The sequence below is a fragment of the Haliotis asinina genome, chromosome 9, assembly GCF_037392515.1.
Source record: "Haliotis asinina isolate JCU_RB_2024 chromosome 9, JCU_Hal_asi_v2, whole genome shotgun sequence".
In the NCBI taxonomy this organism is placed as follows: Eukaryota; Metazoa; Mollusca; class Gastropoda; order Lepetellida; family Haliotidae; genus Haliotis; species Haliotis asinina.
In genome coordinates, this window is record NC_090288.1 from 45,863,517 (window position 1) to 45,886,190 (window position 22,674).

The following is a 22,674-nucleotide window of genomic DNA, read 5'->3' on the forward strand; positions in this document are numbered from 1 at the left end:
AAATCGGACCTGTGAATGTAGCTTTTTTTCTTCGAAACATTTTGTTTCCTGACTGGATGTGACAAATCAATATTACTCAATGCAGATGAAGGGTCGTAAAAGCTCACTCATTTAACTATTTAATATATAAATAAAACAATAAAATAATATCTCTCTCTTTCTCTCTCTCTCTCTCTCTCATATATGTATATGTGTGTGTGTGTGTGTGTACCGTCATTTTATTGTTCCCATATACACTGAATATATGCTATTTAACTTAGATACAATCATTTGTAACTGTATATCTACAAGGCCACAAACCATGCACACTCTAGAATAACAGAAATACATGAGTCATTATACAAGGAGCTTTACAGGAAAAAGCGACCAATAAACATTCGGCTTGGTGTCGTCAAAATCACGTGACTCGCATACCCATTCAACAGTTTGGACAACACGGAAACTCGGTTGTTGTGCACAATTTTGTCGAGTGAGTAAGAACTGTGGTTTTACTTGACATCTCCTGGTGTCATTTACATACATTTGTACAGAATATACATGCAAGTATTCTATATAAAACTAACAAACATCTCTCACAGCGTTAAATGTTTGCTCGGTCACTCTAATTTCTCTTTCGCTTCACTGAACTTGATACATGTTGTTAACATATTCAATTTGTCATCGATAGTGGATTTATATAACGTTAAGTGGTTTGATCTAATCAGTAAAATATGAAAAATATGTAAATAATATGGCACAAATGAAACAAGGAAAAGAACATTTCAACATCAACATTTTCGATTCGCCTATAGCAATAGGCATTGTTTGCATGTCTGAACCGGTAAATACCCGGTGAACCAGTTATACTGCGCAGCTCTAAATAGCTTGATCAGGTGATCAGTTTTGTTAACTTGGTTTATGCATGTTTTAGAGTCCCAACTTCGTAGGTAGATGCTCATGATGTCAGTTACCAGAATCACTTTAACATATTTTGCTCTTTCTACAACACACGGTGGCATTCCATCACGAGGTCACCCTTGAATGACCCTTTGGGAAGTGTGAGTGAGTCAGATTATGTGATTATTGTTTTACGCTGCTTTGAGCAATGTTTCAGCGACGTAAAGTCAGAAATGAGCATTACGCGTTGTACCCATGTGGGGAATCGAACCCGGGTCCTTGGCGTGACGAGCGAACGCTTTAACCACTAGACTACTCCACCACCCCTTTTGGAACTGTGATCCACCAATGAAATGCCTAACGAGAAGTAGGCATATACCAATCAGCGTTATTGAGTTTAAGGAATAGTTTGAAAAATATCGATTATAAGTGATCGGAAAGAGATTTGATGCATGGCTAGTATAAGAGCGATTGTATGGAAGTCCTCTATGGTTATTGAGAGACTTTTCCGTTTCAAACGTTTACCCCACTGAAGGAATGTCTAGGATTCGGCGGAAGTTATCTTTCATCTTGTAACTGTCATTCGGGATACCGCGTATTAACAACTTGAAGGTTACTTCGAAGGAATTCGATAACACATTCCTGACCTTGATTCCTGAATGTCCTGATCTAGTTAACGACACTCTGTCTGGTCAGATGAAAGTTAGTTTCGATGGATGTACCATTTGGTCCGATTGAAGTCGACATATACACAAGGCAGGTGCATCTGGCAAATTCCTTTCATTTTCTTCGAGTTTCCATTTTAGTCGACAGACAGACAGATCTGACACTAGACCTGAGTAGAAGGATGTCTTCATGACGTCAGAGAATTCTGGCAATTATGCTTTGTGGTCATTTCTTTACTTTACTTTACTTTGTGGCACTTTACTTTTTCTCATTTTAGCGAAAGGACAGACATGGCAACTGAGTCTGGATTCGTTGAGAATTGGCAAGATGGAAGGTCTCTGGTTGAGTGAAACCATCACATGCTGACCTCAAAACTCTCCTCTGATGTCACCTTACGGGTTGGCAAAGATGGAAAGACCGTCAGGGCTCATCGCTACGTTCTCATCAGCCGAAGCCATGTCTTTGAGGAAATGCTGAGTGGACCCCTAACGGAGAAAGATAACATCAAGATATCGGACGTCGAGGCAAACGTGTTCTCGGAAATGCTGACGTGAGTATTGCAGACACTTTTTCAAGTAAACCAGACCAGAAAGAGATTTACAACTCGTACAAAGTGTCTGTAACTTATAAATCAGAACCCCTTTCAAGGTATTGACGTACGCTGGGGGTAAATCATATCAAAACCAAAGGTGTGTACTATATGCTGTGCCTCAGTATATCTGTAGGAACATGACTTGGAACGTTGAAGTGGGAAATGTATCATCGTTTAAATGCGTTTTCCAAAGCAAATGTAGTGTACGTAAATGAACTGAGTCAAATGCGGTACAAAATGCAGACAATGTTTGTGTTTGAAGGATATTTTGAAGGAGCAAAGCTATCCAGAACTATGTGTAAGTGGAAATTGTATCATCAGCATGGCAGAGGTTTCTCTTAGATTGGATTCTAGGGGTATGATCGTGCAGGATTACTATGACATTTACCAGAACACAATGTTTGAAGTGCAAATGTGTTTACAGCGTTTATCACGTGAAACAAATACGTACGAATTTGGAACATGCACAATATTCTATCTCCAGGACTATTTTGTCGAATGCGTAACGGTCGCCTACACATTCGGTCTTTCCTACAGGTTTTTGTACACAGATTGTGTGACTGTCACGCACGAAAATGTCAATGGATTGCTGTTCCTTGCTAAGAAGTATGCTGTGAGGGGTCTAGAGAAGCTCTGCCTCATATTCCTGGAGACAAACTTGAATGCCGAAAACGCTTGTATGATTCTCGAGCAGGCGCATAGGTTTGATGAAAAATGGCTCTACGATAAAGCTTATAAGCTTGTGCTTCAGAAGGGAAATAAATGCTGTGCATCGGAGAGTTTCAAATGTCTGTCTCGTGATTGCTTTGAAAATGTAATAAGGTCAGACGATCTCATTATCCTGCCACAAAACGCATTCGAAGCCGCCATAGGTTGGGCAGAGGCTCAGTGTCGTCGTGAAGGAACGGAGATAACTCCCGCAAACCTCAGGTCGATCCTGGGTGATACAGTCTACAGGATTCCCTTCACTAGCATGAGCGAGAAGTTTTACGTGAACAACGTTGTACCGAAAGGAATTTTGACGGATGCTGAACATCTAAACTTGATGTCATGGTTCCTGTGTCCTGAGAGAGACTCATCCCCTTTTATTCGGGGAAAGGACTTTGTTCTCCACGACGGACACAAACGACTGATAGGTGCGCCAGCAGCACAAACCAGTGTATATAGACGAGTCGACTTTATGTGTTCTCACTGTGTCACCCTGCGCAGTGTATGTCTGTATGGACAGCAAGGGGGAGGGGGAGATGTTTCGTGCAAAATTGGCGGCTCGTTCGTGTTTGATACGTTCTTTAGGAAGAGCGTACCTTTACGACGTTCGGATGAGATGCTGGGGGAATTCTGTATAAAGAGATATCACCTGGACACTCCGGTGAATGTACGTGGGAATGACTGGTATTACATTGAAGTGGAGATGAAGAGATGTTGCCCAAACTTTGTTGGAGATCGTCAGAGGAAGACAGTAAAAGTTTGAGAATGCACACTTCAAAGATACTTTGCTTCTATGGGTTCGGGTTACTACGACTTCATATATGCTCTTGAGTTTACCAGGCAGCAGCCATAGAGTCATGTCGACAAGTCAACCATTAGTAACGATTTATGCAATTCTGTGATTCCATGTGGCGGTGTACACATGCAGCCTGTTGTTTAAAGCGTTCGCTCGTCTCGCCGAAGACTTGTGTTCGATTAATTGTACATTAGTGCAGTGTGTGAAGCCCATGGTGTCCACTGTCATGATACGGCTTGAATAGTGCTAAAAGCCTCGTAAAAACATACTCACTCACTCACTCTATTTATCATCAAGTGGTATTCATACCGTTGGGTCCAGCGGAGGCTTTATTATGGTTTATTAACGTTTTTTAATCTTTCAGAGAGGAGTGATAACTAGTACTTCTGTGTTAGTCTCAGTGCTACTTTCCTAGTGTGTGCGTGCGCACGTGCGCGCGTGTTTGTTTTTATGCCAGTGTATTTATATGGTGATATATGTCATAGAGGAAATGTGCACCAAGGACGTAATTAAGCAAGCCCTGTCATTGTTTTTGGCAAAAAAGGTATTTATGAGAAACTTTCATTACAATGTTGACACAGTTCACTATACCTGACGAGGGAGGAGTGCAAAGGGAGGAACAGCTAGAAGTGCCCTATCTTGACTACTCCCAGTGTGACTACTCGTGCACATGAACATAGAATGAAGCACCCGTATACTTTACAATGTATTCTACCTGCATAGCGGATTACTCCCAGTTTGTCTACTCTTTGAAATAAACCTGCAAGCGATACTGTCAGGGCTTACCTATGTAATGATTAGAGGCCAAGGGAATCGGGGATCTTGTGATCATACATTATTTGTTTTGATATTTGGAGATAACCCCTCTACTCGGATTAAAACTTTGTAAACCCATGGTAGAGGTTGTTTGTTTTGAAAACTGGACACAATCCATCAAACTTCCAATCAAACTATTTACTGAAGAACGCAAACATAATTCTCAAGCATTTGTACCGAGTCCTGGTTATACGATTTCATTGAATCATTTTAGAACCACGATAAGCCCAACAGACACCCACAGTAACTCTGATTTAAATTTCGGGGTTATCAAATCATTTTATCACATCATTCATTGCCACCTCAAGCTCGGCTGAAGTTATGTAAACGTAGACGGATATAATCGACATCCAAGTCTTCGTGTAGTCATTATAAGGAAGACGTCATTCAATACCCATTTACATGTCGGAACTCTCAAAGTTTAACAACACCGGTGTATGTTCATGTTCATGGATACAATATGCAAACTACTGTATACGGTAATGACACATTGAATAACTCAACAAATAGTGACATTTTCAACTCATTACACCAGTTCATTTCTAAAAGTAAGCGCTTCGAGTGATTATCAACGTAATGAATATTTAATGTAAGACAAATTTTATATAACTTGATTTTCTGCGCCAGCTCATATCGTTGCTAGGCATTACCAACACCACAATGAACCTTTTTATTATTCAATCATTTATGTGTTATATTGTCTCAGCATTAATAGCATCCTCTGTTGTCAAATTATTCCAACTATGTGTCCACCAACTAACAATATACTGAAGCAGCGTTCTAATACGCCACTGTAAGCTTGTTCCCTTATCCTTCCTTCTGCTTTGACAAACTATAAAAAATATGTTTAAACCACATTGAAGTTCAAGAGTATCACTGAGCTGTCAATCAGCTGAAATGATTTTGTGTGAACCCAGTGCAGGTATAATTAATTGTTTATTCACATTATGTTCTTGTTAAAGGAAAATAAAGTGTGTCGTTTTGCTCCGTGTGTTTTATTTTAGTAATTTCATAGAGAAGTAAAACACTCTAAAATAGCGACTAGACACAGTTCCTGCATCATTGTTGTCAAGGAAACGAACGTATGCGCAGTTCGTCCACACATCAAGATGGGCTGCTGAACCAGCACTTTATCTCTCCATTATAAGAGGTTGGATCTCTGGGAACAGGTACGTTGGGTACCCGCATTAAGATATGGTGCTGTCCCCACCTGTCTCAGTCTAAGGTCCAGGTGGATCTCTGGGGACACGATGACATGCATCAGTGATGAATAAAGCATCAATGATAACGAACACCGAATGCAGCGCTAACAACCAACTAATATTTTTAATCTGCACGGAACAGTGAAATTGTTTGGTTGAACAAAAGCTAGAAGTTAGTGGTAGTCGTTATTATTAGCTGTCGATGTATGGACGTACGCTTTTCCGGAATGAGACCCGGGTTCGATTCCACCGCATGGGTACAATGTGCCACCCAAAACGTGGTGTCTTATAAAGAACACCGGAAGATGCCTCAGACGAGGAAGCGGTCGTTCTGTTAAAGCACTGTCTCCTTTTCCCATGATATTCTGTACGAGGTCGCCTCATATGGACACGACCAGAAGAAAGACATAGTCTATCACATCAGAATCTGCGACAGGGCAGCGAATTTTATGGATGTGAAACGAGAAACAGTTTTTCCAACGAAAATCAAACCATCGGGGTTGAAATAATATTCCCCAGTACTGGCTCCAAGAACCCAGATTTGTCAAGCGAAACAATGAGTATTTCATATACATCGAAATGGAAGGAGGTGCTCCAACTCAAGGAGGCGATCCAAAAGATGTTGGGAGTGGAACTGTAGATTAATGTACCATCCACAAGTTGAGTAATATTGACTATTCCAGTGGCCACGTCAACATAGCTCATGGCTTGGCGATTGGTGTGTGAGACAAACAAAACCAGACATGTTACACAATGGGTTGGTTATCATTGGCTGGTATTTTATTCCGGGTATTTGAGGATAGACACCAGATACAGTGAATTCTTTTTAATTTCCCGTGATTAAACTTGAGCGCTGATCTCCAGCAAACCACGTTTGTTGTCAAAGGAGACATATGGGATCGGGCGGTCAGGATCGCTGATTTAGTGGACACAGGGAGAGAGACTTTAAAGGTGTAATATAGTATGTTTTTTATGTTGTGCGTTTGATGAAGAAATTAGTTACAATTTTGTTTCATGTGTTGAAAGTAACAGATGAAAGCTGCAGTGAGACTATGCTCGGAGTATTCCCTTGGTTAGTACTGGGAGACAGTTTGATTATTAAATTATTGTACTTTTTCCTATTTCCACCCGTACCTACTTTGTACATTTAACACACTGAGTCTCCAAATCAAGAGAACAAACGTCAGCACTCTAGCATTTGTTCTCTGGAACATGGTAAAGAACTAGAAACAAACGTGTTTCAACTGGAATTTTGGAACTTTGAGAGAAAATGGTATGACATAGTCCTGATTCTCATATCGTTAACGTTGCGGCCTCTTGTAACTCTTCAGTTGATCATTCATCTATGACATCGAAGCTCTTCGAATCTTCAGTGGATCGGTGTCCAGATACGAAAAGATCATATATTAATGAGACAGTATCATGTGAGTAATCGTCAAAGTCTACCGACCTGGAGGTTGCCAAGGCTTTAGGCCGTTTTGGGCAATGCCAACAAGGAATCAAACCCGGAGCTTCGGCGTGACGAACGACTAATGACATTGAGTGAGTGAGTGAATGAGTTTAGTTTGCACTCAGCAATATTCCAGCTATATTGCGACGGTCTCACACGGTAAGTAATCGAGTCAGCGCATACTATATCAGGGTATCGGGTAGGGACAGCGCACGTTTGGTAAAGATCGGGGACAATTTTTCTCCAATTTCTGTAGTTGTAAAACGCGATTCAGCAATGCCAAAAGGTTGAATGGTGTATATAGCTATGGCTTTATTGATAGATATTCATCCTGTAATCGGTGTATGCACCCTGTAATGTGAGGCACTAAAACGTGCGAGTTGCGTTTACATTTGCGAGTGGGCGGGGCTCACGTTTCGTGAAAACATGGTGTTATGGAGACAAACTTCCTTGTTTTAAAAATTATTTGCAACCGGGATTCAGATACTAATTTCACTCTGCAACACTGAGCCAAGCGTCGTGTGAATGTTGCAGCTAGAAGTATTAGAAATCGGTCAGTTCCATAGCATACTTACCTTGTCCGCCATCTTGAATCTCTCCCAGTGAGCGACGCTATTAGATGGCCAATACCAAGGCCTGAATATTAAGGAGAGGCCCGGGAACAAGGATGCATTCAGTGCACGAGTTTGGTGTCGTCATAATCACGTGACTTGCGTACCCGTTCAACAGTTGGGATAACACAGGGACTCTCGGGTAGTGCATACCTTTGTCACGTAGGTAAGAACTAGAAGTCTTTTGTTTTACCCGAAAAGTATAATATACATGTAAGGTACCAATATACTACCAACAAACATCTCACACAGCTTTAAATGTTTGTGTGTCTGTTTGCTCGGCCACTCTACTTTCTCTTTCGTTTTGCTGAACTAGGACAGTAAACTTTAAAAATGCACATCGTAAAAGTGAACTCGATCTATCTATCTATCTATCTATCTATCTATCTATCTATCTATCTATCTATCTATCTATCTAGCCTTCAATTATGATTCGTCTACAGTACGATATAACAGGTAACCCTTATATTTGGGAGTACACTTTCTTAGTAAAGTACCAATTTTAGTTACTGTACCTTTTGATGGCTGAGCGGGTTAGGCGGCTGACTTCATGTGCTGGCGATTAGGTGTTTGAGTCTGAGGGTGTGGGTTCCAATTCCGGATGGGACTCAACTTAAAGAAAACACTACTTTATTGTACTTTACCAAGAAAGTGTAATCCCAAATATCACACATGTTACATTTGATCACATAAATGGCATCGTGTAATCATAATGGACTTCAGTTTCGGTTTGAAAAGAATTATGTGTCAGAGGGGAATAGATATGGTTCAGGGGAAGCAACTCTTGAAAAGTATAGATTTTCGTAATGTGGGACACGGGTTCTTCGAGTTGGAGACGAGGTAGTGACATTGTTGCATATTAGACTTTTGCGACTGGACTGAAGTACTACAGTGAGTGAGTTTAGTTTTACGCCGCACTCAGCAGTATTCCAACTATATGGTAGCGGTCTGTAAATAATCGAGTTGTGGTCCAGACATTCAAGTGATCAAACACATGAGCATCGATCTACGCAACTGGGATACGATAACATGTGGATGCATTCAGTGCAACTGGGATACGAACACATGTGCCAACCCAGTCAGTGAGTCTAAACCACTTGATCCCGTTTGTCGCCTCTTACGACAAGCATGGTTTACTGAAGGCCAATATTCTAACCCGGACGCAGTACTACAGATACTGCTTAGTACAGAACAGAGTATATCTTCGGTATATTTTGGTCATGAGACCAATAGTACAGTAGTCGTAACATTTATGATTTTACAGATAACAGAGCGATTAATTCCTCACAGGTTTTCTAAATTTGAACACTTTATCGCAAAAACAGCACATTTAAATTCATAATTTTGTGTTGTAATCAGGGACACACATTGTTTAGTAATAAATGCTATATTATTATAAGAGTTATTAGATGATGTATCAAGGTAATCATCTCACCCGACATCAGAAGAAACATCTTCTGAAACGTGTGTCTCAATGACAGGCGTCGAGCAACTAGCAATGAAATTTTATTCTATTTAACAGCATTCGTGTTCAAAGATCAGTAGGATGTCTTCATGAAGTCAATGAATTCTGGGAATATTTTTGTGTCAAATTCCCCGCACTTTCTTTGAATTTCTCATTTTAGTGAACAGGTCTACACTGCATAGGGATCTGGCAAATTCCTTGCACTGTCTTTGAATTGGCATATTAGGGAATGCACAGGCCAATTCTTTGGACTTTCTTTGAATTCTCATTTTAGGGAACAGAGAGACATGGCAACCGAATCTGGGTTCGTTGACAATTGGCAAAATGGGAAGTCCGTAGTCGAGTGTAACCGCCACATGTTGACCTCAAAACACTCCTCCGACGTCACCTTCCGGGTTGGAGAAGATGGAGAGACCGTACGGGCACATCGCTACGTGCTCATCAGCCGAAGCTGTGTGTTTGATGCAATGTTGTGTGGACCCTTAGCGGAGAAAGATGACATCAAGATACCTGACGTCGAGGCAGACGTGTTCTCGGAAATGTTGATGTGAGTATTGCAGACACATTTTTCAAGCAAACCTGACTAGGAAGTGATTCTATACACATACAAAGTGTCTTTGACTTGTAAGCCAGATCACCCTTAGACAAATTTCCAAAAGGACATTCTATGCACTTTCTTGTGAACCTCAGTATATATCTAGAACTATAATTTATTTGGAAATGTATCAGCAGTACAACAGAACTTTCACTGAGGTTGCATTCTTGGGGCACGTATTGATCTCGCATAAATTTGCATGGGTTTTAAGCAAAGAAGAATGTTCCAAGTGACAATTTGTTCACCGTGTCTCTGAAAACGCAGAGCAAATACAATCTTTATGTATGTGAAAATGAATCACGTATTACTTCTATTCTAAATCTCGCCGACCATTGCGTTGGCAATACACAGATATATAGAGAAAGCACGTACTTTTTTCGAACTTTAAATACAAAATCTTCCATCAGTTTCCCTGTTTTGTCTAACGAGCAACTATCTTACACGTTCGATTGTTTCCTACAGGTTTTTGTACACAGATCGTGCGACAGTCACGGCCAAAAATGTCACTGGATTGCTGTACCTGGCCAAGAAGTATGCTGTAGGGGATCTAGAGAAACTGTGCCTCACATTCCTGGAGACAAGCTTGACACCTAAAAATGCTTGTATGATTCTCGAGCACGCGCACAGGTTTGATGAAAAAGATCTGTACGACAAAGCTTGTAAACTCGTGCTTCATCATGGCGATGTATGTTGTGCATCGGAGAGTTTCAAATACCTGTCTCGTGTTTGCTTTGATGATGTAATGGGGTCAGGCGATCTCATTATCCAATCTGAAAACGCATTCAAAGCCGCCATAGTTTGGGCAGAGACCGAATGTGACCGGAACAAAAGGGAGATAACTCCCCAAAACCTCAGGTCGATCCTGGGGGATATAGTAAACATGATTCCCTTCACAAGTATGGACAAGGAGTTTTACGTCGACAACGTCGTACCGAGAGGCATTTTGACAGATGCAGAAAATGTGAAAATAATGTCGTGTTTGTTGTGTCCCTGGAAAGACCCATTCCCTTTTCATCGGCAACCAAGAAAGGACTTTGTTTTCCACGACGGACACAAACTATTTAGTGATAAGCGAAGAACACAAAACAGCATAGTTGGACGAATCAACTTTTCTTGTTCTCACGATATGACCCTGCTGAGTATATGTCAGTATGGACAGAGAGGAGAAGGTAGAGAGGTCTGTAGGTGTAAAATTGGCATCGACCGTGACGAGTGCATGTCTTTCGGTGATGGAAAGAAGTTGAATTTTACTTTCCGAAGTTCGGATGAGGTTTTGGAAACATATCATATAAAGAGATATCGCCTAGATACTCCAGTGGCTATTACAGCAAATACAGATTATTACATTCAAGTGGGCATGGGGGAAGGTTCCCCAGTGTATGTCGGAGATGGTGTCAAGAGGAATGTAACGGTTGGTCAATGTACACTCAGTAGAAAGAATTTTTGGCCATATACCGCGGATCACGTTAATATAATCTATGCTCTACAGTTTACAAGCCAGAAATTGTAGTGTCACGCTGTGAGATTCTACGACCCTGGCTAGATATTCTTTACCTGTCTGATGACCTTTCATCGGATACCAGTCGCTGCTTGGGGACTCGTCTTGTTCAGGGTTTATCAAGCAACATTTCACTTTGGTGTTGACCAACGTGTAGACATTCCTGGAGTCATCATCATCAACGTCATCGTCATCGTCGTCGTCGCAATGAAACATTGGATTCTGTCTAGGTCGTTACACACACATGGAAACTCCCCAAAGTAACATGTTATTGCTGAGAGCAGTCAAACGTCACTGATAACAACGCCTTGTAAGCAGGCGGACAGAATGTACCTTTGGAATTTTCGAGTACTTTCCACGCAGCGTATGTATTGAAATTGTGAAATTAATGGGAGTCACCCTGAAAAACATCATGTGACCTCTGACGTGCAAACAACAAGATACCGGTTACAGTCAGGTCGATGAAGACTGTAAAGTTACAGGTTGATTATATACTTTCTAGTGATGGCAGTTTGACTGAATAGTGCGGCACCATTTGACACAAAATCACTCGCCATATCTAGCTTCCATGAAGTCGAAATCAGGAAATATTACAATATAGTGAAGTCTACCGGCGAATAATGAAATGGTTTCTGTAGATGTAACACGAGCATGAAGAAGCCTCAGAACGTACATTTTACTTCTATAACTAGTTTGAAGGAAAAATATAAAAATAAGATATATAACAAATGAATAATAATAATAAATAAATAAATAAAAAAATAAGAAAACCAAGTTTCTTTAAAAAAAGATTATAACGTTAATGGCATTTCAACCTTTTATCAAGCAAATAGAAACAAGCAAAATGTCACAAATTGAATCACTAATGGTGATACACGTGGCAATAACATTAAGTGGAACTTGCAATTCAAAATGCAAATGTAGATCTCCACGTCTAACCATATTGACCTCAGGCAATGGTTGCTTGAGTTTTCATTTTGGTTTATCATGGCATACAAATCAACCATTCTTTACGATTCATGCAATTCTAAGAACCACTGGGACAGTGGGGTAGCCAAGTGGTTAAAGCGTTCACTCGTCATGCTGAAGATCGGCCAGGTGAGAGATGGGAGCCAGGTAATCAGCACTATGGCCAGGTGAGAGATGGGAGCCAGGTAATCAGCATAAGCCACCGAAGCGTGAGCCTTTTTTAGGGGCTACAGCCTATATCTACAATGCGACACGATATAAGATGCATGCAAGTGTGTGTGCGTTTCTTTGCAAAATTACAATTCGGCATAAACATATTTGTTTCTGATTTATTGTTGACAAATTGGATCGCCAAACAATAAAGAAGCATACATGAGTACGTATTCAGACAAAATAACATTTAAGAGACTTGCAATCATAACATAATAGCACAAGGACATAATATCATAAATAAAACGAAGGATACAATATACATGGATATAAACATCCGTACAGAAAACATACTTTTAATTCTGCGAAGAGCCAAATGAAAACGTAAGGTTTATGAAATCTTCTTGACATGAGATACGCCTACAAATCACCACCAAGACCCTGCTTACATGTTACGATCCGGATCAGCAGAGCCTGTCACGTAGAAACCGAATATCCGTTATAGACAGTCACTTTAATAATGTGAGAGATTATTTTTTTTAATAAAATTGACCTGAAGGCGAGATTTCTAGATATTTTGTTACTGAATCTTTCAGAGAGGAATGATTCGGCGCTGCTGTGTTAGTGCGTGCAGGTATGTGAGTGCGCTCGTGTTTGTTTGCGTGCTAACGTCTTTACACTGAAAGTTATAAATCATATATGAAATATATAACATTTTGTGCTCACCAACTGTCAGTCTGCGTCAGTGACCAAAGGACACCATTTGACAGAATAAGATCAGTAAAACACCAATGCTTCTTTGTTAAAACAATGTTATCTCTTAAGATCAACCTTATCTCCAAGATTACAACCTAATTAGACCTTTACTAAGACTGCCCCCCGTTGCACGAAACAACCTTAACTATGGTTGACCTTAAGTTAGGGTTGATAACTAAGGTTGGTTCGACCCAACCTTAGCATCTCTAAGGTTGGGAAGGGAATATGGCGGCTGCTTTTATTTCATACAACGAGATTGAGAGAGGTTCGAGGAAACAGTGAGTGTACAGAGACAGAGCGAGTCAACTGGACACGCTGAATTCACGTGGTAACTAGGGACGCTTCCATTACTCCAGCGCTGAAGAGTTCAGCCTTAGTTAAGGTTAAGGCTAAGGTTGGAGTAAGAGTTAAGGTTGTCCGAAGGTTGTTTTCTGCAAAGGGCGTATCTTTTTCGCAAGGTGATCGTAACTCTAACCTTAGTGTTTAAGGCTGATCCTAGCTAAGGTTGCTTTGAACAACGGAACACATGTTTTTCAGGAGACTAAATCAATAATATAAACGAAAAAGACAATGATTTTACGTCCGTTTATTCTCATTGTGGTCTAGTGACACAGACATAGTGAGCTTCATTTTGTTCCATGAGTCGTTATATTTGAATAATTTCACCGATATATAAAACACAATGAAAAAACGACAAGACACAGCTTCTTCAGAATTGTTGAAAAAAACGTATACACAGTTGGTCCAGACATTACGATGGACTGTTTGACCAGCACCGTGTGGCTAGGATATCGTGCAGTCCCCACCTGTCTCTGCCTTGGGTGCAGGTGGATCTCTGGGACCAGGCACGTTGGGTACATTTCTTGGACGTGGAAAGGTCGGAACTACAACATACAGCGAGATTTCACAAAGTACAATACAGGAAATGGTGAAACAGATGATGTTTATTTGTGTAATATATTTGACCTCCAGACAAGTCGGTAACTGGCCTTCACGAAGGCAACTATTTGGAGTGAAAGAGGTGTTTGAATTTAAACAGTATTTAGTTTCATATCCACGTGTGAACTTCATGCGCAACTGAGACCAAATATAAGCATGCCTTAGTTTATCAATGTTGTGAAATGAAATCAGTCTCTGTGCTGAGAGAGCAACGATAACAAGGTGAAACGGAACTTGACTGGTACACCCAACGGATAAAGCCTTCAGATCGAATGAGTTTAGTTTTACGCTGCAGTCGGCAATATTCCAGCTATATGGCAGCGGTCTGTAAATAATCGAGTCTGGACCAGACAATCCAGTGATCAACTGCATGAGCATCGATCTACGCAACTGGCGTGTGTGCCAACCATTCGCCTAAGGTGAGACCACATGAGTTGCAACTGCTCCGTTGTGGGGCTGGATTAGGTCCTAAAACTAATGGTCTCAAGAGTCAAGCTGACAATCACAGTCAGCCATAAAAGGACTTTGCTTAACTTGTTAATTGTGCTCTCTGCACTGACGATAAAACTAAGAATATTTACTAATGTGGTGGTGGCAGCGTCCTTACTATTTGGCCTTGATCCCTTGCCTCCAGTGTTAATATCTGGCTTGGGAATTTGAAATCTGGATCCACTCCCTGAAACGTATCCACAAATAGCATCCTTGTTACACGTTTACTGAACAGCAAAGGAAACGCAGGTTTCGAAAACAGCAAAATCTCAAAAAGTAAAAGTTCATGTTTTCGTCTTCTATTTAAAAACAAAAAGCCAGAGATGCGCTTCTTTTACCGTTCAGTAAATTTTGATGTTTTCTACATGCCTTTGGTCAAATGTATGTCCTATTTTGGGTTTACGACACTTTTGGCATTTTTCCTATACAAAGATGGCGGGTAGCAGTAATCGACTTGATATTTAGGAATAGAACCCAGGCTTTTGGCATGATAAGCAAACCCTTGAACCTTCACCAATATTTAAACAAGTCTTTCAAGATCACGTGCACATCTCATTATGAATCCGAAAACGGTATCAGAAATAGGCAATTCTGTTATGTAAAATAATACGCCCTTGAAACGAAAGAAACCGTAATGTCATTTTGAGCATTACTGTCAACATTAAGTCAGTTATGAAAATGCCAAATATATTATATATCTGTCGGCACTTGTCATGCCTATATATCTGAAGATTTAAAACATTATTGACTATATTTTCACCCTGAGTTGAATAAATACCATAATCTGTTATCTGTCTAACGTTATCTATTTCACTTACCTTGACCAAACATCGTGGCGGTGTAAGTGTTGTATCTCTGTATACTCCGTGTTATATGAACTGACCGAATGCGGATGTTTGTTCGTTACTAGGATGTACTTGTCTTATCACGAGATTCTGGGTTTACCCTCAGTATAAATATAGAATCTGACGTGTTGCCGAAAGGGAATACACGTCATAACAATCTTTAGTTTTCCATTTTTATTTGCAATTTCGTATTTGGTTAAAAGGAAAAACGAATATTCTAGTTCTGGAAGTTAACCGGATTAGTGAATTACCTTGCATCACTAAAGTGTCTTATGGAGCACGTTTTACCAGATTTATTAACAATGTGTTGGTTTCTACACGTACACAGGGGAGAATTAATATGTACGTTGATTTACAGCATAAAATAACACCGCCGTGGCATGGCTTGGTTAAATTAAACATTATGATATAATTCCACAAAGTTGGGCGCACAGAACTGATACAATCTAAACGTATTTTCTATTTTCGTGGACAGGCTGTTCAAAGACAACGTCAGTCAACTTCATGAGCGATGTCAACCACAGCGTGCACTACAGTACCACCAACTCACGATGACCGAGACCAACTCACGATGGCCGAGACCGTCAATGACTGAAACGGCCGTAGCCCTGTTATAAAACTTGTACGGACTGGTGGGCGATGAGGTGGAAAGACTATGGAATACTGTAAGGGATATTCTCGCGACTCGCATTCTCGTGATCTCCACCTTTGGAAACAAGTCTAAAATGCCAAAAGTGCCAGACTGCGGGATCGCGAGAACTCGAGATCGCGAGATCGCGAGAATGTCCCTTACAGTTTTCCATAAAAAAACGCGCGTCTTATCTTTCAGGTAACTCTGAAGCATGCAAGTTGTATATTCAGTCTGTTAGACATGATTTAGGGGTTCAGATATCCGACTACAACAATGTCATTAAGTCAACAAATCAGAATTACAGAAGAATTATTCTCTACCCACTAATCTCCGGGTGTTGTTCTTGCCATAACTATAGCCAAGTGGTCAAAGTGTTCCCTCAAAACGCTAAGCGTCGAGTTCTATTCCCAAACGGGTTCAGTGTATGGGGATCATTTATGGTGTCAACCGGTAACGCTTGGCTAAGAGAGCATTTACCCAAAGTTAGTAAATTAAATGGTAATTAATAACATGACACGCTAACGGTTGTATTTTAGAATATCATGTTACACTCTGTCACCTTGGGTGGTAGAATAGTCCAGTTGTTAAAGCATTCGCTCGTCACCCTCAAGATCCGGGTTCGATTCCCTAAATGGGTACAATGTGTGATGCCCTTCCATTGTGTCCTCAGCCATAGTATAGTTGGAATACTGGTAAAAGCGGCATAAAATAAACTCACTCACTATCATCTTTCAGATTGCCGGACGTAAATGTAAACCTCACAGTGAGAGTTTTTATCAGAGTTTGGTGTGACCTCCAAATCAAACGGCACATGACACCATTACTAACAAACCTGTGCCGCAAAATCAAGGCTTAAACGTGTGTGTTTTCTCGTGTAATTACGTCTCGCACGCTTGTTTTCTCGCAAATCATATGAGTAACTTTTCAGTAACTTCAACTGTAATCAGCTGTAACTGAGACATACGCCATCATGTGAGTAATTACACACTCTTGCCAATAATTCAGACCAAAATACAGTATGCATGGTCCTGTGTATCCGATCTACACTCGTTCTTCAGACTGACGCGGGTTATTGGGGTAGCCTTTTGGTCAAAGCGTTCGCTTGTTATGCTCTGGTTTGAGGGCTCTGGTTTGATTCCATTTCTAGTGTTCCCGCCGTGATATTGTTGGAATATTGAAAAGGGCGAGGTAAAACCTAAGTCACTCACTCGCTTAGTTGGATGCAGCACCAACAGTGAGTAGGGACTGCTACGATAATATGTCTCTGCCATACATAGCATATCTAAGTGAAAGTGACAATATGAAAGTAATTAAAACAAACAGCTTGTTGAATGTTTCAGGATCTCTAAAATACATTTTGGCGAAATACTTTAGGCTGAAATAATGTGTACTGAAAGTCTATTTTGAAACGTAATACCCACACGGAAAATAAATTTAAAGAACACTGTTCAACTTTGTTAGTACGGACCTCGTGGGTAGAGTTGACAAGGCTCTTGTCTACAGGAGCACACAAAATACTTTGCTTGGAGCGCAAACTAATGGAACCAGTTCATCGCAGAAGTACATCCTTATTTGGAAGGTTAGCAACATCTCCATAGCGACCGTTGTCTACACAAACGACGCCATCTTGTTGTTTATTGCTGACGCAAATCTCACGACTCTGCTGGTAGTTTGCTCTGTGTTTCTCACATCTGGTGAATTCTGCATGATGTATGCTAATGCTGCCATGGTTTACCACCAAGGTACAGTTCTGTGTTCTTTATTGCCCCAGTTTGGTCTTTTATCCCCGTACTTATCATATCTCTTACAAGTTACATGACCTATATTGCCATTATTGACCTCCATTCAAAGCTGATAAAGTTACGTAAATACTTTTATTGTTTGATTTTGCTTTTATTCATATTGCCATTATGTCAGGGGCAATATACCTTGCACATTTAAGGTTCCCACGATTCATTGGTGCCCTGAACCTATCACATATGTCCTCGAATTATCGCTGTTTTCGTACCTATTCGGACGCCAATGCTTACCTGCTCCAGATAACGAGATATTTAGGGGCACACAGACAATGATGTGTATTGAAGTTTGAGTTTTTTTCAAAAGGTTAGTGCTACTCCTGATCTTTGCGAGAAAGTTAGGGTTGTTTCTTCTCGTTCGAAAGCCCACATTTAGACTAGCACTTTGTCGACATTTAGAAATGGTTCGACTGAAAACTTGAGGTTTGTATGCTCAACCTACCCTTAGGCTATGTATTTACAACAATATAAACTTGTCTAGTATGTCTTGAATATCACAAGAGTATTTTATGGGCAACACTCAGCGCGCCTAGAATAGGATGTTTGTGGGATTTATAACTCCTTTTCCCGTGTTCTCGATTGTTGCTACCACCAGAGACCATATAATATACATGGTCTCTGCTCCCACTGTTGTTTGAACAGTTTTGTAACCTTATTTTGAACATTATATGAACAAAGAAACCATAAACAGAATTAACCACTGCCTGTTCAACCTGTTTTTGAATCATGCACTTTCTCGGTCTAAATGTAATGGTTTTGCTAGAGTCCTAATGTCATGAGTCATGAAAATATTAGGAGGATATTACTCCACACTACCACCAACATTGAACGTATATCGTATATTCGGGACCTCTTAGGTGACAGTCTATGAGTCTATCACTTTCACTGACAACGAACTAATCACTCTTACTAATGGGAACGTCCTTATAGGTATCCGAACCTTATGATAAGATAAAAAGGAATACCCAAAGTAACTTGGGGAAGGATTTAGAAATTTTATTGAGAATGAACTGATCTGAAAATTCATGATCACTACCCTACTTGATGGTGATATATTATGAGGGATATTGTCTCCTCGGATCTCAACATTGTCACTGACTAACCAGTTATACAGAGGTCCTAACTTTATATTGCAGTGTTTGTAATGAGCTGAAAGAGAGTATTTGTCATGTTTATTGGAGAGAAACACAAACATTCTAGAATGAACTTGAAGTTTGGATGAATAATAATATTGACAACACAACTAAAATAACAAAATGCCTTGAAGTTGTTTGGTTTGGAACATTATACAGAGATAGATTATTAAATCATATTATAAACTGCCACAAAGTTATATCCATTTATGTGGGACTTACTAACATACTGCAAACCTTCAAAAGTTCACATTTGTTTTGAGAGCAATTTTCTATGTGGAAATGTTCATTGCAATTATAAATAATAGCCTCCAAAGTCATAACACACAATGACGATCTATATTCCCAACTTAACAATGAAAATAATCTCTATACTCAGTACTTTATTTTGATGTGAAAATGTAAATGGATGTGTAATTTAGAAGTCTACAAACTTACAAACTCTCAAAAATATGACTTGATGATTAATTATGTACCCTTGGAAGCAATAGAAACATTGTAAAAGAAACCCCACAAACGTTATATGGAACCATTTTCATTGCAAACACGATACGATTAATGACCACCTCTGTACATGATAGTGCTTTTTTTATCAGGGATATTATTTACAAGTTATGTTTGCTCTCTCTCCACAGGTAAAGACAAGCTCCACAAGACAGGACATCTCCAGGCAGCCCCCCAACAATTTCTCCCTGTCTCCCATCCAGTAGGTCACTTGTAGGAAACACAATCTTATTGTGTTGTAAAGGTTAAATGTAAAACGCCCCCTTACTGACTGTCTATTCCCCAACTATTCACTCATTAAATACACTTCCAGCACTCGCCCCTGTGGAGTCTTTTCAGACTTTGATATCCAATGAATTCGAATCAGTTATTATAAAGAGATGTTGAATCATGTGGCTGCAACTGACTCTAATTTAAATGTTATTTTTTTGCAAGATTAAATCTGGACCCTAAGATCAAAGGATTCTAGACTGCAACATGTCTGAGAATAGTATTGGAAACTCTGTATTTGACTGTCAATAATTACAGTTCATAGCCAGGAACCTTCTATACATTCGTAAAAAATGAAAAATAATCATAAATGTTAAACAAATGTACTTTTTTGTCCCTCCTCTATAAGAGCCCCAACACTGAGTGGATGATCCACATCAAACCCATGTCTGTCCTGCCCGACCCCCTGCCCCCCGTCCCAGCCCCCTCCAGCACTGCCTACATGGAGATTATCCTTGTGGATGAAGACGCCCTAAAGCAGCCAGCATCATGTTCAACATCCCTCTTTTCATTCCTGAAGAGTCTCTTCACTATGTGTTAGGTGGACGTTTGAAATGACACCTACTATCATGGTGGATATTCGAGGAACTGTGCCCCTTTTTGGACAGTCGTTTTTCGGATGATCTTTTTGATGCATTCATTTTGGACGTTTTCGGAACCTACTGTAAAGCTATTTATATTTTAGTACAAATACATATTATTTATGAATAATGTGTTTCTTGAAATATTTTACTATGCCACTTTGTGACTGCTACGGTCTTAAACAAAAACAGTGCATACTCAGACAGGACAGATCGGTACCTGTTGAAAGTTTATTGACGAAAACGGGAAAGCTTTACCGTTGATAGATTTAATGAAGAGTTGATACAATCGGAATTGTATAATCGACTTTAAGAAGAGGCCCATGTTGCAAGAGTTTGTTGCTACAGTGGGAACTCAAGGTGCATTCCGAAACAAGACTCTTGAAGTTCCCCATGCCCTGTACTGTACCATAACATTTTCTTACACAATGCAAGAGTTTGTTTAATTTTTGTGAACCATGTAATACTACGACAAAAATGAAATCTTTCATGTCCCCTCACATCACATGTACATACTTCACACCTTAGCGTTAAATCTCTAAATCCTCCTCCTCATCATCATCATCGCCATCGCCATCGTCGTCGTCGTCAAAAAGGTTTTATAGTACGTGAGGGTAACTGCTAAAATAATTTTCAGTTACAAATTACCGATCTAATTACCCAACAGCATCTGTACAATATTATTGGTCTTCCGTTCATATGCTTCAGAAAATAATGTGACATAGCGGTCTTTTCGATCAAATAATGTCTCATATAGTCAGTGCCGTACGGGGCCCAGGTGGAGAGGGGATAGCTACCCCTCTAGAATCTTTTTACTGATTAATTTTGTGAATCAAAATATTGGTACTATCATAACGCTGTTTTGACGTGGATGTTGCCTTCTTACTTCGAAAAGTTAACTCGGCCCAGATATTCCAATATTGACCCACATTAAGGTAGTTCTGCCGAGCTATTTAGTACGCATAGTTAAGGTAATGACACAAAATATTAACATAGTGAGAGAAACGACTGACGTGATTGAACTAGTACAGAGTGGATTTCGAACATTGTACTACCGATGCTATTTGACATACATTTTAGACGAATGTATGCAGTTTTCACTACGTCGCGCTCAAAATAACTCGGCACAGCGACAGCACACGGGTTAATCCTGTGTGACAGCCAGGGAATTAAAGTGTGCGATATCGACACACTTGACATAAAGAACACATGACTCATTTCACGTCGGAAATGTTTGCATTGGCAAAAGCGAAACACTATTGGCTAGTGACCAGTTATCGCCAACACCTGGCTGTAGCGCGTGCGCAGACAGCGTGACTTGTACTTCTACAGTATTTCATACGTTGACACATTACAAAAACGACAAACTATGACAGTTAAATCACAGTAAGTATTTTACATTGGAGACTTTACAAATATGAATCCCATCGTAAGACTACACCCAAACATGAAAAGTCCCAGATTTTAATTTGTCTAGACATTCCCATTTTGCCAAGCCTCAATCACTAACCTTTGACTTGGCCTGAATCTCTACCACCGTTTTATGAGCTCAACCATGAAGACGATACTGACAAAGTATTACTGTCAGTTTTCACCTTTATCTTTACTTTTTTTCCACAGAAGAAACAAACATTAAGTAAATTCCAAACAGTTACTTAAAAAGTCAACTTTCATAAGTTCATCCCCGCAAAGACATCTCCATATTCCCGTCAGCTTATATATCAGCTCCTGTCAACTTTCTCTATGAAACCGAGTTTTGTTCTTTAAAGTTTCTGTTTTAAAAAACAAAACAAAATATATAAATAAAAATTCAAAATAGGATTGCCTCATGGGCAATACCTACGGTCTTCAGGCTTCCCCATATACCCTCCGAGGCTATCTATACTTGAAAAGTTTCTTTGGACGCTAGTTGGACCGTCTATTACAGAGTTTTTTAGATTAATTTGGTGCTTATTCAAAGCTGCTGACACACAGAAAGCCGGAAGGAACAGTCAAATATACAAACTACTGGAGAGATTACATCCTGACATTTCCAGAATGCTAAATATTTTGATTGAAGACCTAAAGACAACGGAGCTATGGCCTGTTAAAGAATCGACTGTTTCCTTGGACATTGGCAAAACCAGGAAGTGGGGACTTTTATTAGATTTTACTAGCGCTTCCTTCGGTTATCTCTGCGACAATCCGAAGGTCCCTCCCTCATTGTGGCGTTTTTGTGGCGTTATTGTGGCGTAGGTATTGACGTTTATATAACCATAATGTGAAGCAAAATGTTCTCCATTTAACAGTGTGGTACCATCAAACATCAAACCCATCGTTTTAGCGCAGAGCTGTAA

The 22,674-nt window shown here is 40.0% G+C and overlaps 2 protein-coding genes and 1 long non-coding RNA gene across 3 annotated transcripts; 2 read left to right on the forward strand and 1 right to left on the reverse strand.

Moving 5' to 3' along the window:
* Nucleotides 1–364: 364 nt before the first annotated feature.
* On the forward strand, nucleotides 365–5,441 carry LOC137296633 (BTB/POZ domain-containing protein 6-like). The gene is made up of 3 exons (XM_067828446.1): nucleotides 365–469; nucleotides 1,820–2,092; nucleotides 2,672–5,441. Exons 2-3 carry the CDS (start codon nucleotides 1,902–1,904, stop codon nucleotides 3,603–3,605), a joined length of 1,125 nt encoding a protein of 374 aa, XP_067684547.1. The 5' UTR covers nucleotides 365–469; nucleotides 1,820–1,901; the 3' UTR covers nucleotides 3,606–5,441.
* A 2,299-nt stretch (nucleotides 5,442–7,740) lies between these two features.
* LOC137296634 (BTB/POZ domain-containing protein 3-like) lies at nucleotides 7,741–12,045 on the forward strand. Its single transcript, XM_067828447.1, has 3 exons — nucleotides 7,741–7,883; nucleotides 9,457–9,729; nucleotides 10,240–12,045. Exons 2-3 carry the CDS (start codon nucleotides 9,470–9,472, stop codon nucleotides 11,285–11,287), a joined length of 1,308 nt encoding a protein of 435 aa, XP_067684548.1. The 5' UTR covers nucleotides 7,741–7,883; nucleotides 9,457–9,469; the 3' UTR covers nucleotides 11,288–12,045.
* Nucleotides 12,046–12,557: 512 nt separating this feature from the next.
* Nucleotides 12,558–15,513, reverse strand: LOC137296635 (uncharacterized). The gene is made up of 3 exons (XR_010957654.1): nucleotides 15,397–15,513; nucleotides 14,697–14,765; nucleotides 12,558–14,034 (listed from the first exon to the last, which is right to left on the reverse strand). It is a non-coding gene; the product is annotated as an uncharacterized lncRNA (long non-coding RNA).
* Between the last annotated feature and the right edge of the window lie 7,161 nt (nucleotides 15,514–22,674).

Coding starts and splice junctions, on each gene's coding strand:
- LOC137296634 (XM_067828447.1), top strand. CDS start 9,470: ATGGCAACCGAATCTGGGTTCGTTGACAATTGGCAAAATGGGAAGTCC. Junction 9,730..10,239: donor GTGTTCTCGGAAATGTTGAT/GTGAGTATTGCA, acceptor TGTTTCCTACAG/GTTTTTGTACACAGATCGTG.
- LOC137296633 (XM_067828446.1), top strand. CDS start 1,902: ATGCTGACCTCAAAACTCTCCTCTGATGTCACCTTACGGGTTGGCAAA. Junction 2,093..2,671: donor GTGTTCTCGGAAATGCTGAC/GTGAGTATTGCA, acceptor TCTTTCCTACAG/GTTTTTGTACACAGATTGTG.